This window comes from Suillus paluster, assembly GCF_016628075.1.
Source record: "Suillus paluster strain FC165 chromosome Unknown EDB91scaffold_123, whole genome shotgun sequence".
Taxonomy (NCBI): Eukaryota; Fungi; Basidiomycota; class Agaricomycetes; order Boletales; family Suillaceae; genus Suillus; species Suillus paluster.
In genome coordinates this window covers 54,050-70,348 of record NW_024537683.1, presented here as the reverse complement: position 1 = coordinate 70,348, position 16,299 = coordinate 54,050, and the positions used below count along the sequence as shown (strand labels likewise).

The following is a 16,299-nucleotide window of genomic DNA, read 5'->3' as shown; positions in this document are numbered from 1 at the left end:
AAGGGAATTGCTTTTGGGTAGTGGGATCCTCAAGTATGTGCAAGGAAAGCAAAGACTAGACTCTGTCTAGCGACCCAAAGGGTTCCAGTCCTTACTAGGACTGGGAACGCAAAGATACGGAGGGTCCATGACGAGCGGAACACAGCGCGCGACAAGCGGAACTAACGGAACTAATGGAACTAACGCGGAACAAACAGAACAAATGGGGAACAAACAGAACAAATGGGGATCAAACGGAGGGAAAGGAAACTACAAGCCTGCAGGAGGATGATTGGGCAAAGTCGGACCAGGATTGTGTCTGGTACTTGCTCCAAGTCATTGGATGCGATGTCGGGCGTCTTGAGCGGAACTCACAGGGACGGGAACAATGCAATGAGATCAGGAATAGATTCAGGAAGATATTTTAGACAGTGAGTGGAGTACAGGGAAGTACTCTGTAAGTGGAAGTGGAGTCCAGTCTATCAGAAGGTAAAAAAACTAAGATCCCATCTATTGCTACCTATATAGGAAGGGGTTCTGAAATGCGCTATGCTACAACTGGGTGAGGCTGTGAGATAAGGAATTGGTCCCGAGTAGCGGAAGGATCCGTATAAGTACCATGACACATGGGAAATGAGATAGGAACATGTTAGTAACATGGGGAACGTAGCTAGTACTCACCAGCGAGGATGGAAGGACAAGGACAGGATGGAGGAGGACGTTCCAAAGGCTAAAAGGATATGATACGTGTGGTATGCGATTGTTCTGCTGGGTTCCGCTTGGTTCCGTGTAGCGGATGGCTCGGGGAAGATGCGGGTGGGTAGCAGGATGGTAGCAGAATGCACAGGAAAATGGTGGGAAGGCATGGGAATTATACGGGATACAGGCCTACAGTGGGGATGTTCCCCACACCTGCGGGGGACTCAGATACTGACCGTCCCCGGTCAGCACTATAGTAATTGACAGGACTTAGCAGCATTTCTTCTAAAAGAGTCACATGACGTGGCTGAGGAAGCATGATGATGATGATGTCGCGCGAGAAGTTAATGGAATGATGGAACGGAACACGATCGAAGAAGCTCAATGGGAATGATGTTGCGCGAGAAGTTAATGGAACGAAGGGTCGGAACACGACCAAAGAAGTTTGATGGCAATGATGTTGCTGCGGGACGGAGGAACAAAGGGTCAGAACGCGGCCTAAGAAGTCTGATGGTAATGCTGTCGCGCGGGATGATGGAACGAAGGGCCGGAACGCGACCAAAGAACCGGTTCCTCAATGTAATGGGGAATGAAGGATAAACATGGGCGCTCCTTGCATCAGCCGCTTCTTTCTGTCAACTTTTCACCCCCAATCGCCCACTAAGTCCCCTCTCACAACTATGTCTTTTAGCTTTGCTGCCTTCACTCCTCCTGCACCCCTCGACTCAGGTAAGGATTGGATCCTCGCGGAATGGAAGGAACTGGAGGATAGGGTGATTGCTGAGGCGAAGTGCATTCTGGATGATAAGGAGGAGCTGCAGGAGGAATGGAGGATGTGGTGCGAACGTTGGGCTGATATTATGGTGAGTGATCCGTCTATTCCATTTGATACGGAACATTACCCCTCCGCTTCTAGAGAGTGCTATCCGACTGCACTGACCTGGGGCCGCGCCCAGGACGTTGTCCTCACAATGTCCGGTGAGGCAAGGGCCGCTGGGGTCGGGGCTAATGAGCAGTACGAACAATGGGTTCGTGAATGAGGCGCCCTCAAAGTGCGCACGAAGGATTGTGAGTCCCGTGAGGTGCAGATGGGTATTGACTCCCCCCCGCGCACCCGCACCGGATCCGCCCCTGCGCAACCACCTTCAACGGACAGGACGGGTGGGTCTGCATCCCTTGCCCCCCGGATCAACCGTATGAAGATGGAGGTAGCTATCCTGTCCAAGGTAAGTCTATCCCGTCGCCTCATGTTCAATGCTAATCTGACTTAGTCTGCCATTGCTCAGAAGACCATTACTCACGATCCGCCCTGCGCGCGTTGCATCAAGGTAAAGAAGGAGTGTGTAGGTGAAGAGAAGCGGTCCTGTAATGGGTGTAACGCGGTTCATCAGAAGTGTGAGTATGCTTCATTTGGAAAGGCGACGGGTATGTGGTCTGAGTTCCGGTTGTGTTCTGGTTGTGCTGATGGAGTGTGCAGATAGGTCTTAAGGGCAAGGTATTGGATGCGCCCACCCTCTCTGCTAGTGCTAGCGGATCCCTCTGTCGGACCGTCTCATCTCCCGGTTTGGCTGTTCTATCTGGCAGTGAGCCGGAAATCGTCGAGGCCCCTGTGAAGTGCGCCACCCGCAACACGCGCAAGGCAGCGGAACCTAAGGGTAAGGGTAAGGGTAAGGCGAAGGAGGTCGTCCCTGCCACCCCTACAGTCGGGGAGTTGTCTGATGAAGTGTCGCACTATGAGAAGGGCGAAATCATGAAGGTTCAGCATGAGTTGCGTGTCCTGAAGGGCCAGCTCATCAGCCTCTATGAGTCTGCCTACAAGATCTCGACTGAGGTGGGTCACTTGGAGAGGCATCTTGGGGGTCTCCTCTAGTTAGCGGATCTACCCCCCTCCCATATATACAATGTCTTCAAATATCCGTCGTCATATCTTGTACAATGTATGCGTTTTCTTGGTGTTCCGTCTGGGTTCCGCATGGGTTCTGCATGGGATCTGTCCTGGTTCCGTCCGTGTCCCTATCCAGATCCTCACTGATGCTATGGGATAATGGGACTATAAGTAACATATAAGTGGGTATGAGTCGGGAGGGAGAAATATAACACTGTGAGCCTGTGGACTACACGTCCAACTTGTCTTCATCGATCCGCTTCATTCCTCTATTCCTCACCCGCCGTCCGCGGATCCGACGGGCTTTTGTCTATTATCGAATGGAACACTTGGGAACTACAAACGTGCATGGTGCGGCTTCATGCAGGAGAAGTAAAATGGGTCCTTGTGGTTTATGCGCACATGTATAGTCTAATTGGATCGAATGGCAAATACAGTGGCTCAAAAAACTGTCCACATGTTTTCACATTTTTCACTATCTATGATATTGTGTGAGAATATACAAACACCTCAAGGACATGCTGGTATCATATTGTAGCACCACTTCAGGGCTTTCAATTGAGCACTATGGCGTGGGAATTGGTTGAGATATGGTTGAGATATGAGGCTTCCAAAATGATGACTCATGCGGACAGTTTTTTGACTCAAGTATTTTACAGTGATAATCAGGTATTCTAGTACTCTGTGTGACCTCCCTTGGCTTTAATTACTGCCTCTATCCTTCTAGGCATACTCTCGAAACTATATCTAACTATATAAACCAGAATGTTTCATGTGTCATGATCATAATCACCATTAAAGCCATCTCCTCTGCTCAAAGGGATAATATCCTCTCTTTGTCCTATTCTGGCCTCTCTGCTCATCAAATTTCCTCTAAAACTGGAGTATGCAAGTCTACTTTGGCCAATTTTATCAAAGAAAGCCACCTGGACAAGGAAAACTCTTGTGGAGGATGTCCACCTCTACTAATAAGAGGGCTATTATTCAACATATCACTACAGGAAAGGCTGATAATGCTGTCCAAGCCACCCATTATATCAATTCCACCATCACCACCACTGTCTCTTCACAAACTGTGAGGGATGTTCTCAAGGCAGCTCATCTCAAGGCAGTAACAAAGAAGAAATGCCTCTTCTCTCTATCAAACATAGGCAGAGAAGACTACCTTTGGCTTGGCCCATTAAAACTGGACTGTAGAGCACTGGAAGCATGTTATATGGTCAGATGAGACCAAAATCAATAGGATTGGGTCAGATGGGAAGGTATATGTATGGAAAAAGAAGGGAGATTCTCTAACAGACAGAGAGGTTGGTGAGACTGTCAAATTTGGAGGAGGTTCTCTAATGGTACAGGGCTGTATTGGATGGAATGGTGTGGGTATGCTTGCTGAAGTTGAGGGGAGGATGGATGCTGAGCAGTATGTGGACATTCTAAATGACCACTTGCTGCCTAGCATAGCTGAATCAGGGATTGATGAAGAAGACATCATTTTCCAACAGGCTAATGATCCCAAGCACACATCTAGGAGAGCCAGAAAATGGTTTGAAGAACATAATATCAATGTTCTTGACTGACCAGAACAGTCCCCTGATGTCAATGTCATTGAACATCTCTGGGGAACACTCAAGAAGAAGCTTCAAGCCTCTGAAACCCCCCTAAAGGAGTATGGGAGCTATGGGAGAGAGTAGCAGTGGAATGGGGAAGGATTGCAACAGAATATTGCCAGAAATTGATTGAGAGTATGCCTAGAAGGATAGAGGCAGTAATTAAAGCCAAGGGAGGTCACACAGAGTACTAGAATACCTGATTATCACTGTAAAATACTTGAGTCAAAAAACTGTCCGCATGAGTCATCATTTTGGAAGCCTCATATCTCAACCATATCTCAACCACTTCCCACGCCATAGTGCTCAATTGAAAGCCCTGAAGTGGTGCTACAATATGATACCAGCATGTCCTTGAGGTATTTGTATATTCTCACACAATATCATAGATAGTGAAAAATGTGAAAACATGTGGACAGTTTTTTGAGCCACTGTATATAGCGGGAATCTGTAGATATGTAATTTCTTTCTTTTTAGTATGCGGGGCGGATAGAGACGGAACTGAATGGAACTGAACAGAATGAGAAGGATCGAGAGACGGATCACCGGATGAAACCCAGGGTAAAACAGAGAGTAGTACTTCTATGATATATTTTTTTGTTTTGATGGTATTTTTGTTATGAGTGTCGGGTGGTATGGGGATGATGATCATTATGCACTGGGGTCAGGCTCGGGTTCTTCTTCGTCTGGCTCGTCGGCATCTCCTTCAGCCAACTGGTCTAATGTGTTGTCCTCTAGTCCAGTGATAGTAGTAATGGGGATGCGGATTGCACTGTGCGGGTGGTACGGGAGTATGCGGAATGCTGCATAACGAAGTCGCGATATGGACCCGTCCAGTTCTGCCAACAGATACAATCCTCCCATCGTCCTACGAAGGACTACCATCGGTCCTAGGTACCGGGGCTTCGTCTTCCTATTCAGCTCAGACTCGATCCGCGAGTTCCGGACTAGTACTAAACTTCCCGGGAGGAAGTCATAATCCTTGATGGAGGTGCGGAACCTCGCTTCAAAGTCCTTGATGGATTGGTACCTCGCTTTGAGGACTTTACCCTTAATCGTGTCAAGGTCCTCCTGACGCTTCTGGAGTTGTGTTGCGCGCCATGCTATAAGCTCTGTAGAGCAAATTGAGTCTTTCCTGGGCGGGGATACGAGGTAAGTTGCTTCAGTGATATCAAACAGAAAGAGGGGCTCGACCCCATGTACCATGAAGTACAGGGATAGTCCGGTGGACTTCTAGATAGTTACCTGCTCCGCCCAGAATACAGAGTGCACAGATTGGTACCAATGCGACTCATCCCCCTCGCAACTTTTCATGATGGCCTCCCGGACATCATAGTGCCTATGCTCCATGATCCCGTTTGCCTGTGAGTTATAGGGGGAGATCCAGATATGATGGATCCTGTACTGCTCGCGTAACAAATCTACTGCTGCGATGAAAGGGGTTCCGTTGTCAGTAATGATTTCTGCTAGAGGACCCCACCAGCAAAGAATGTCCTCGAAGATAAACGCGGCTAGCATCTTCATGGTTTCAGTGCGGAGCATCCTCCATTCCAGATAGGAAGTCAGTGCACAATGCACTTGGACTATGCGCGTATACCCGCCCGCTTTGGGCATCATCATGGTATCAAGGTGGGCCTTGCGGAACAGGCCCCCGGGTATCGGAACGGAGGGTGGGATATGTAACTTGCGGGTCTGACGGATCTAGCATTCGTGACAAGTCCGGAGGTACCACTTGACGTCATCGACCAGGGTAGGCCACCAGAAGCGTAGGAGAAGGCGGGTCCGGACAGTGAAGACACCCTTGTGCCCAAGGTCGTCATGCGCCTCCTTTACTATCCGGTACCTCTTCCTTTCCGGAACCACTAATTGATGCCTCCCATGGGGTTCCCATTGCCACATCGATCCTTTGAGAACGAAGAACCGGGATGTGGACATCACAAACGACGTATATTCCATATCTGATAGGGCCTCGGGTCGTTCCCGGGTTTTGAGGTATAGGCGGAGGGAGTCGATTTTTGCATGCTTGGCGTCCGCTTTTGCTGATTGCGGAAAGGCTGGTTCTTCTTGTTGGGGGCCAACAATATCTAGGAATATGAGTAATGGGAATGTGCCGCCACTTGTAACAGCGGAACGATTCATATATGGGGCCCGGATGGGCTCATGGTCAGCGGGCGGAACAGATAATATTGTGGGTAGAGTCCTATCATTGAGGAACTCGACCCCGAAGGAATACGTGCGGTCTAACCAATCCTCGTGGTCATCATCCTCCACGGGATCCGCTTCAGCGGGCGGCCTCCTTGAGAGACCATCTACCCCTGCGTGCTTGGCTGTGGGAACATGAACGAGCTCAAAGGAAAAGAGCAGGATACCTGCGATCCATCGATTGATGGTCGCATTGGGCTGGAGATCTGGATTATTGATTATACCTTTGATGTACTTCGCGTTGACCTCTACAGTGAGGTTCGTGACCCCGAAAATGAATACCCGGACCGCCCGCAACGCGCGGAACAGTCCGTACAACTTGAGCTTGGCTTGTGAGTAGCGGGTCTAGACTTCCATCAAAGTGATGGATCCGAAACGATTGGGGTATCTCTTCTTATCCGACCCTACCTGAAGCAGGATGTACCCAATAGCGATATTGGAGGTATCAATGGCTAGGATGACTTCCCACCCGCACTCATAGTCGATCCGATGTAGTGCGGGGGACTCTAATATGGAGTCCTTCAGGGTCTGCATGGTGACTTGGTGTTCTGCTTCCCACTCGAATATGGCGTCCTTCTTCGTCAGGTTGATGAGCGGGCGGGCAATCTGGGAGAAGTTACAGATGAAGATCCGAAGCACCCCACAGGTTCCTAGGAACCTGCGGACGTGTGTTGCGGTCTTGCACTCTGGCCAGTCGTGGATCTTCTGAACCTTGGACTCTTCCAGGATGCGACCCTTGAAGGTGCACATGTGTCCCACAATTACCGCGGACGGAGCTGCTAGTACGAATTTTGATGCAGAAATCGTGACCCCAACATTCTCGAGACGTTGGAGGATCCAATTGATGACCAGGCAGTGTTCCCATATGAAGCGACGGATCCCTGGGTTCCCGGGAATGGTTTCATAGGATCCGTCGTCCCATTGGTACCGGGTCTTAACTGATTTGACGGGTACGTCGTCGATGAAGGGGGAAGTATAGTCTGGGATTTCGTGCTGGAGGGTGAATGCGGTATCACCTTGGTAGACTTGGACTGTGTTGGCATGTCCTTGTGGAAGGGTAGTGAGTCAATGGGGGCCGAGGGGTGTTCCGAAGGTAGTGAGATCCTGGGACTCCTCATGGAGCGGACACTGGTCATAACCTGAGTATAGGTCCATCATCCCATATACTGCATACCCGGTGAATGATTCTGCGAGATGCTCGATGAATGGAGGGACGGATGCGTCGCAGATGGTTACTGCGTTCAGGGGTTGGAGGTTGTGGACAAGCCGCAATGACTTCCCGTCCTTCTTCACGACACAGAACCAGCGGGAACGGTATGCGGCTGTGGATGGCTCGTATACACCTGAATCGATTTTCTCCTTGATGATGCAGATGACTTCCATTAGGATTGCGAGTGGGATGGGGATGTTGCATTGAACCCATGGGACATGCGGAACTGTGGGGATTTTATATGCTGGAAAATAATCTTTATTAAGGCACCCGCGTTCCGCAGCACCCCAAGCAAATGCCCATTCATGGGTGCGGACTAGCCAACGGATCAGTTTGAGTTCCTCCAGCCATAACCAATTGGCCGGATCAAGGTCTAATACTCCCATCCGCTCTTCCTGTCATATACCAGATCCGACCGCTCTGATACTGATATCTGCTCCGCTTTCCGACCCCCTCCACTCCATCCTATCACAACCCTGCATTCCGCCCTACGCTTCCGCTCAACTGCTCAACCGGTCCCCTTCCATAAACCTCTCCACTCAACTGGATCCCTTTCCCCTTTTAGACATACACTTTCCCCTTCGGTACATAGACCCTTACTTCTGGATCACCGGTAATTCCTATTACCGCTCGATCACTGATCCGACGCGTACATATTGATATCCGCCCCAACTTATGTCTTTCCTATGTAAAGTACTTACAAATTATATCCTTAGTACATAGCATTATAACACAGTTATCCTGGTCACTGCCTCATACATAGAAGTATATAACATATCGTGTACTTAGATATTTTCCTTAGTCTTAATATTACTTGTCTTCTCGCAGTTACACCTTGTGAGAATTCTCAGTAGGACCTTGCCTCCTCTGGACACAAGTCTCAACTTGTTGTCACCTCTGACCCTCTGATCCCCCGCTCCGACTTAGAGCCATGCTCTAAGTCTTTTCCATATACTCCGCCCCTATCCAATATTCTCCCTTGTCCCTCTGCATCATCCTCCACCTTCTCCACCTCTGTCAAACATTCCCCCTGCTCCTATCCACCCTCCGCATCAACCCCTGTCTTCTCCGCTCTGCTCCTAGTCGGCCCACCGCTAGCAGCTCTTACTTCCTGACCCTCAAAGTGGACCAAAGCGGTCCATTCGTCCTATTGTCGGACAACATCGGACCCGCTCCAAATTCGGGGCATGTACTCGGCTAAGGGCGCAGCGCAAGAGCTGAAGCCAAGCCCCGACCCCTCTGCCTCTTGAGCCGGCACAGTACCTAACACTTCCGTATAGTGGACCCCCGGAACAAAATCGGGGGGTAATATGGGTAATTCAGGCATGCCTTCTAATGGATCATCTGGGAGCCGACGCACGACCCTAAATTCTTTGGGCATCGTGGTGGGCACTGTCCGCACTTTCTTCGCAACTGGTTTGTACACCAGCACATGACGGGCGGGATCATAGGAATAAATGGAATTGAACGCATCAATGGCTGCGGAATCGAACATGGACTGGGTCGATGTGAGATATGGGTACTTCTTGGAATGCAGAATTGCGGACTCATAGGAATATGCATGGACGGATGAGCTCCTTAAGAGCGATGGATGGATGGAACTGACGGGATGGACGGAACGAGAATGAAATGGAGACGGGGAAAGCGGATGTGTAACTTCGACTATCGGAATTGAATCTCCCCGCGGGTCTAGCAGCTCATCAAAAATCAAAAATCCCGTTCCCCTCCCTTGGGATGCTCGACCCTAACCTAACGGGGCTTTGGTGGGTACTGGTGGGGTTGATGGGGTGGTGCCCGGGAGTAGGAATTCTCCCACCTCCATTACTTTTCCTATTGGGTAGGGTTTGTTGGGGTGGTGGTCGGGTAACTTGATGGCTAGGCGGGCGCGGATAAGCTTATTGACGTCTTTGCAGATTCTGTCTAAAAAGAGACAGTCCCGCTCGGTCTCCGCTAGGCGCCTCTTGTCTATGAGGAATGTGGATATGCAGAGGAACTTCCTATAATAATCCCTGAGCTCTACCTGGGAGTGCATGGGGGTCCGGGCCTGCTCGGCTGATAGTCCCGTGAGGTCCGCTGGGGTGAAGCGTCAATCGCCTTCACAACCCAGATATAACTTTTTTACTGCAGCTACGAAGTTGGCAAGGAGTAATCCCTTAGATTCGGGCAGACAGGCCCATGTTTCAGCATCATCTAAATTAGCATACCACATCACAGCTTTGATGTGTTCCAGTTCAGTCAATATGGCCTGATCTGCGAGATAGGCAACATCTGCGAGGAAACGGCTGAGTTGCGCTGCGGTTCCGTCAAACTTGGGAGCAGTGCTTGTGCCACCAAGGGGCATCCTGTAGGGGATAGTGGCCATAGGTACCGGGGGTAATGGGATAGGAATAGATTGTTGTGGTTGCAGGGGCTGAATGGGGGTAAGGGAAATGAAAGCGGGTGCGGCTGGGAGAGTCGGGACCGAAGGGTCCATATGGGGATTGGCTGGATGGGGACTTGCGGGGATATCGTTAGCTGGGTGCGACAGGAGCGGATGAAAAAATGGGTCCGAAGTTTGCGGGCTTGGTAACTCTGGTTCCTGCCCTGGAATGGAAGCAGATGTAGAAGGCGGAGATGAAAGCGTGGATGAGGAGGAATTAGATGGAGTAAGATGCAAACTTTTGTCGCTTGACGATGGGGTAATCGGGGGTTGGGAGTGTTGCGCTAAGTCGTCTGGGACTGAAATGAGGATATCTTTGGGCAATAGGTGAAGGTCTTGGAATGCTTTTCGTAGTTCCATGAGGTCTAAACGAGCCAGAGTGGGTCTAAGTGACCTGCTAGTTGTCCCAGATGGTCCCCTCGCGGTGGGCTCCAGTTTTGGGTGAGGAATATAGACCCTGTGTGATTCAGAAGTCTAACAAGGGTGCGAGACTTGGTACTCGTCCCAAGGGGATTGCTACTGGGTAGCGGGATCCTCAAGTATGTGCGAGGAAAGCAAAGACTAGACTCTGTCTAGTGACCTGAAGGGTTCCGGTCCTTACTAGGACTGGGAACGCAAAGATACGGAGGGTCTGTGACGAGTGGAACACAGTGCGCAACGAGCAGAACTAATGCGCAACGAGTGGAACTAACGGAACTAACGCGGAACAAACAGAACAAATGGGGATCAAATGGAGGGAAAGGAAACTACGAGCCTGCAGGAGGATGATTGGGCAAAGTCGGACCAGGCTTGTGTCTGGTACTTGCTCTTAGTCATTGGATCTGATGTCGGGCATTTCGAGCGGAACTCATGGGGACAGGAACGATGCAATGAAATCAGGAATAGATTCGGGAAGATATTTTAGACAGTGAGTGGAGTACAGGGAAGTTGTCATATACCGGATCCAAGTACCCCCAGTACCTCCTATGAGCATCCCCACTGCTGGCCCGACCCCCTGTTTCCCCGTCCGCTCCATTCCTCCTTCCCCGATAATGCACGAAGTGCATCTCAGTAGGATTAGCCCTGCTACCTCCATCTGACTCTGTTCCGCTTTTCCGACATTACCCCTATGTCCTCCGACACCATACCCCTTCCATCCGACCCTATCTGGGGTTCCACTCCTCCGCCCTATTGGTCCACCCAATCCTACTCCTACTCCCTCCGCTTTTCCTCCCCGCTCGGATCCTTCAGTTCCGCTTGTATTGACCCGCCCGACCATTAGTCCGTCCGACCGCCTCACTGGTCCACTCCTAGACTAGGAACCACTCAACTGGTCCTATCCCCGTTTAGTATTATAGTTCCGCTTTTCAGATCCCCGGTAATCCCTATACCCTAGCGAGTCTGATCCGTCGCGTACATACTTTTCTCCAAGCCTCATTCTCGTATGTCTCAGTCATCCCATTGTAATCCTGTACACTCAGCACATAGCCTTCTGCTATGCTATGCTCCTTACTTAGAGTATATAAACCTATGTACCTTTGTCTGTAGATACCCAGTCTGAATATTACCTTTTCTAAGCCCAGCTCTTCTGCCCTTTGACTTAAAGCTTATCCCAAGTCAAACTCCTGTTTCCCAGCCTAGGGGATTGACTCCCTAGGTTGGCTGTCCTCCGATCCTCCGCTTCCCCATTCCTCCGTCCCGCTGGTTCCACTGTTCCGTCATTCCTCTGTTCCGTTGTTCTGTCGTTCCCCCGTTCCTACCAATCCTCTGTTCCCCCATTCCCCCGTTCCTCTGCTCGTCCGACTTCCTGTGCATCGGAACTAGACCCCGCACTCTCACATCCATCCTCTCCGTTCTGCTCTGCTTCGGACTTTGTCCAAGCAGTTCCTTCCGCTCCGCTTCTACTGTTGGTTCCAACCACAGTAGTCTCCCGACCCCCTCCTGTTGGGCGGAACGAACCCCCGCCCGACTTTCCCGCGCTCACCTAGTAGTCCGCCAGTCCTCCTTCAGAGGACCCCCATTCCGACGTCCTGTCAGAACTCATAGAACTCATGTTGGACTACATCCCGAAATTAGGGGCACGTACTCGGGTAAGGGGCGCAGCATACGAGCTGAAGCCAAGCCCCTCAGACTCCGCTTTACCCCTGAGCATGGTCTTAACAGAAGTACTCTGCAAGTGGAAGTGGAGTCCAGTCTATCAGAAGGTAAAAAGACTAAGATCCCATCTATTGCTACCTATATAGGAAGGGGTTCCAAAATGCACTATGCTACAACTGGGTGAGGCTGTGAGATAAGGAATTGGTCCTGAGTAGCGGAAGGATCCGTATAAGTACCATGACACATGGGAAATGAGATAGGAACATGTTAGTAACATGGGGAACGTAGCTAGTACTCACCAGCGAGGATGGAAGAACAAGGACAGGACGGAGGAGGACATTCCGAAGGCTAAAAGGATATGATGCGTGTGGTACGCAATTGTTCCGCTGGGTTCCACTGGGTTCCGTGTAGCAGACAGCTCGGGGAAGATGCGGGTGGGTAGCAGGATGGTAGCGGAACGCATGGGAAAATGGTGGGAAGGCATGGGAATTATACGGGATACGGGCCTACAGTGGGGATGTTCCCCACAGCGGTGCCATAGATTCTTATTCCACTGACAAGCAATATCATACAAGATATTGAGAATATCGACAGTCATATGCCGAAGGGCCAAGAAAAACAAATAATCCATATTTATGTACCTAGATGTAGTCAATTTGATGCATCTGAGTCTGAAGCGTACCAAACTTACTTTTCTCCTTTCTGGAGGTCCCTGACTGCCGTTGGTAACTTCATATTGTGGTGGGTGCAGTCAATGGTACCGAGCCCTGTAGCTGCCAGGCCACAATTTGATTTAGTATCTGCCATGTTTACTGCATTGTGGCTCCAACAAGCAGACTTCTGTTTAATAGGGTATCACCATAGAAAATAACAACTACCAAAAAAAACTCACCTCTTGGCTAACATTGGATTCATCGTTCAGGAAGGCCTTGTATGCACTTTCCTCAACGAAGTATCCCCAGCCATTACTAAGGCTAGGGTCCACACTATCTTTTGACATGACTCTCCATTTCAGCTGGAAGTTCGCATTGATGGCCACAAATAGGCCATACAACCAGCTTTTGTCAGGGGGGGCCTCTCTCCAGTTGGACAGTAAGTTCTTCCCAGGCTGTGGGCAGGCTGGACATATAACAGCGCATGCACCCTCTGCCATCACATCAATGCCATTGGGATTGTGCACTCTCCCAGATTGCTTGAGCATTTTGAGATGACACCATTCGTGTACTATTCTCATGAATGAGTCATATCGATCCTAAAGGGAAATAAGTCAATGTCCCCACAGAGCGTTAGAATAGGACCCACTTTGATAGGATTGATCCCTGTGTTATCAGACCTCCGCATTAGGGCATAATAAAACTCATAGGCAGACACTTTTGACTCCAAAGACAAGAGGTGGAATTCTTCTAGAAGACGAAATGTAGCAGCCATTTTGGGGTCTGCAGTAGTTGAAGGGAACAGTAACATGCGAAGCAGTTGTTGTATGTGGGCTGTTGCCAAAGTGCAGTCACAAAAATCCAACAATACCTTGTGCACGCCATGAGAATCTATAATGACAAAGTCGTCATTGAACGCGCAATGGGGATTGGGACAGGTATGGCCTAGTGCATGACCGAGCTGAATCTGGAGACCAAGGCTCTTCAGGCTTGCAAATTCGAAATATTCACCGTTCCATTTCTGTAGTATGTCTAGTTGGTTCGTACCCTGCATTATTGAGTAATTGGCGCCTACCTGCAACTGGTGTAGTGGGTGATCCTTGTGTGCCATCACCATGCAAGAGGAACAACGGAGTTCAATCCCAAAACAATCTTCACATCAATATTCTGGATGTGGATTACCACAACCAGAACAGGGCTCTGCACTAAGGTCACCTCATCCTTTGAGTTGTAACATCTCGTGAAGGAACAGGGCATGATCCTTGAGCCACATTAGCAACGTATAATCCTGAATGATGTCAGTGGCGACAACAGTGTGATTCTGTCAGTTTATCGACTTACTCCTATTCTATGTCATCTCCCCAGACATTGACCACCATCATCAGCATCCCATGATAGATCGGGCGAATATTCATTGAATTCATCTACCAGCATGGCAGAGACATTGTGTTGAATGTGCGCAGGTGGATCAGGTCGCGGGGTTGGCTGAGTGTTTTTTGGAGGTTGAACATATCTTCATGTATAGCTTATAGAGCCGTCTCCGTGAACTTGATACTGCATTTGTTGTCACTGCTTGAGCCCTGAAGGCTTGGGATGTGAGTAAGAATTGAGGGTCAGCCTTTTCTGCCGCTTCTTAGCCCTCGCAATTGATAAAAATTCCTGACTGCAACTCTGGTGTACATATAACCTGCAATGAAGATGAGCCTGCAAGGGATAGACTGAAGTCCATGATGAAGCAACCAATTGAAATTCCAAAATACCGTCAAGGTTTCTACAGTAGATATTCTCGTAATGCATAATAATTAATAAAAAATGAAAGTGCAACATTTCAAATAAACAACCTCAAACAACCTTCAAACACACATAAGTCATTGTGCAGGTGATTCTCCATTGCAGTTGTCATCCTTGGTTGAAGTTCCAGTGGGTGAGTATTTATCTTCTGTACTGGATAGCTGTATCTCACTCATTTGACTTCCCATCAATGACCACCACCAACACCAACCCATCCAATGATGATGCTCAAAGCAGCCTTGGTGCGTTTTTGCCTGTCACTTACTCAAATGCTTCAGTAATCCATATATATTTCAGATGTTGTATTGCAACTGTTGTCATCATTGACGCTGTCGCATGATGATGCACAAACACTCATCAATGTGATCACCGACCAGATACAGGCTGCTGCACTTCCTGCCGTGCAGCCAGCTCCCACTGTCATTGTCCCAGTTGTGGCGCCTCCCACTTCCATTGTCCAGACCGCTACATGTCCTGCTGTGCAGCTAGCTCCTGCTGCCACTGTCCCAGTCATGGCACCTCCTGCTGCCACTGTCCAGGCCACTACACTTCCTGCTGTGCAGCTAGCTCCTGCTGCCATTGTCCAGGCCGCTGCACTTCCTGCTGTGCAGCCAGCTCCTGCTGCCATTGTCCAGGCCACTGCACTTCCTGCTGTGCAGCCAGCTTCCCACTGCTGTTGTCCTGGTTGTGGAACCTCCCGCTGTCATTGTCCAGGCCGCTGCACTTCCTGCTGTGCAGAACCATCCTACCCCAATAGCATGCTCCGGCTTCTACAGTTTTCCGCATCTCCCACTGACTGAGGTCATCATCAATGGTGAGACAAGGGGACAGCAGCATTATCATGGATTCACATTTGATGTCCCACATGCTGCAGCCCTTGGTCCATTCTACCTCATCATCCGCAGTTGCCGGGTAGGTGTCTTTGAAACATGGTGCATATTTTCATTGGTTCCATGTTCCTGCTCTGATTCTCTTTCAGGCAATGCACATCCCCATATGTGCTTGGTGTTAGCTGCTCTTTCAGCCACTGCAAGTCACTGTATGATGGTCTGATTTGCATGCTTGATGTGATAGATCTCAGAGAAGCACAGTGGCTTCCTTAAGTGGACAATGTGTGACTCTCAAACTTGATACATTTTTGACGTGCTTTGCTTGTGCCTACTCTATGTACCATGTACTGCTGGTTTCCACCAATGAAAATCTCACTGAGAATCAAATATATCCATGGCGAACTCAGAAACTCAACCAGCGATGAGCATGGAGGAAGCGCAGCACATTGATACTCATTGGTTGAAGTTGCCGTCGACTGCTGGAAGTGATCCACTAATTAATCAAGCAGTTCCAGAAGAGATGCTATACCTGTGAATCAGGGACTGGATTATAGACCCAGGCCAGAGTACTAACACCAGTTGGATGGATCTGAAAACGACACATAGGGGAGATGAGTTCTGTACAATACAAGTGGGTCTTGAGGGCAAGAATGTCAGGCTATGCTCAAGTTTGACAATGATTTGGTGTAAGTAAGTGTTGATGACTGTGGTGGCGCAGTGTCAGGAAACATCAATAGCATGATAGTGATTGCATAGATTGCATACTGTAACATACCTAGCAATTGTGCAATGTAGCTTGAAGGACTTCAGGACAGATAGAACTGGTTGTGCTGGTAAGGTCTTGCATGCGGCGCTGAATCATCAACATACTCATGTAGTAAAGGTCATAACTCATGACCAGTAGCATTCTTGCATAGTCTCACATAGTCACGTAGAGTTGTCAAGCCAGAA

The 16,299-nt window shown here is 49.4% G+C and overlaps 3 protein-coding genes across 3 annotated transcripts; 2 read left to right on the top strand and 1 right to left on the bottom strand.

The window, feature by feature from the left end:
* Positions 1-1,358: 1,358 nt before the first annotated feature.
* Positions 1,359-2,548, top strand: EDB91DRAFT_1255001 (uncharacterized protein; the record flags this gene model as incomplete). The annotated part of the gene is made up of 5 exons (XM_041323899.1): positions 1,359-1,706; positions 1,767-1,904; positions 1,950-2,021; positions 2,070-2,103; positions 2,160-2,548. 5 exons carry the CDS (start codon positions 1,359-1,361, stop codon positions 2,546-2,548), a joined length of 981 nt encoding a protein of 326 aa, XP_041170704.1.
* Positions 2,549-12,369: 9,821 nt separating this feature from the next.
* Positions 12,370-13,886, bottom strand: EDB91DRAFT_1062537 (uncharacterized protein; the record flags this gene model as incomplete). Its single annotated transcript, XM_041314534.1, has 5 exons — positions 12,370-12,715; positions 12,766-12,914; positions 12,967-13,326; positions 13,377-13,748; positions 13,803-13,886. Coding segments are annotated over 5 exons (1,311 nt in total), but the record flags the coding sequence as incomplete, so codon positions are not given.
* Positions 13,887-15,298: 1,412 nt separating this feature from the next.
* On the top strand, positions 15,299-15,621 carry EDB91DRAFT_1062522 (uncharacterized protein; the record flags this gene model as incomplete). Its single annotated transcript, XM_041314532.1, has 2 exons — positions 15,299-15,450; positions 15,498-15,621. Coding segments are annotated over 2 exons (276 nt in total), but the record flags the coding sequence as incomplete, so codon positions are not given.
* Positions 15,622-16,299: the final 678 nt, after the last annotated feature.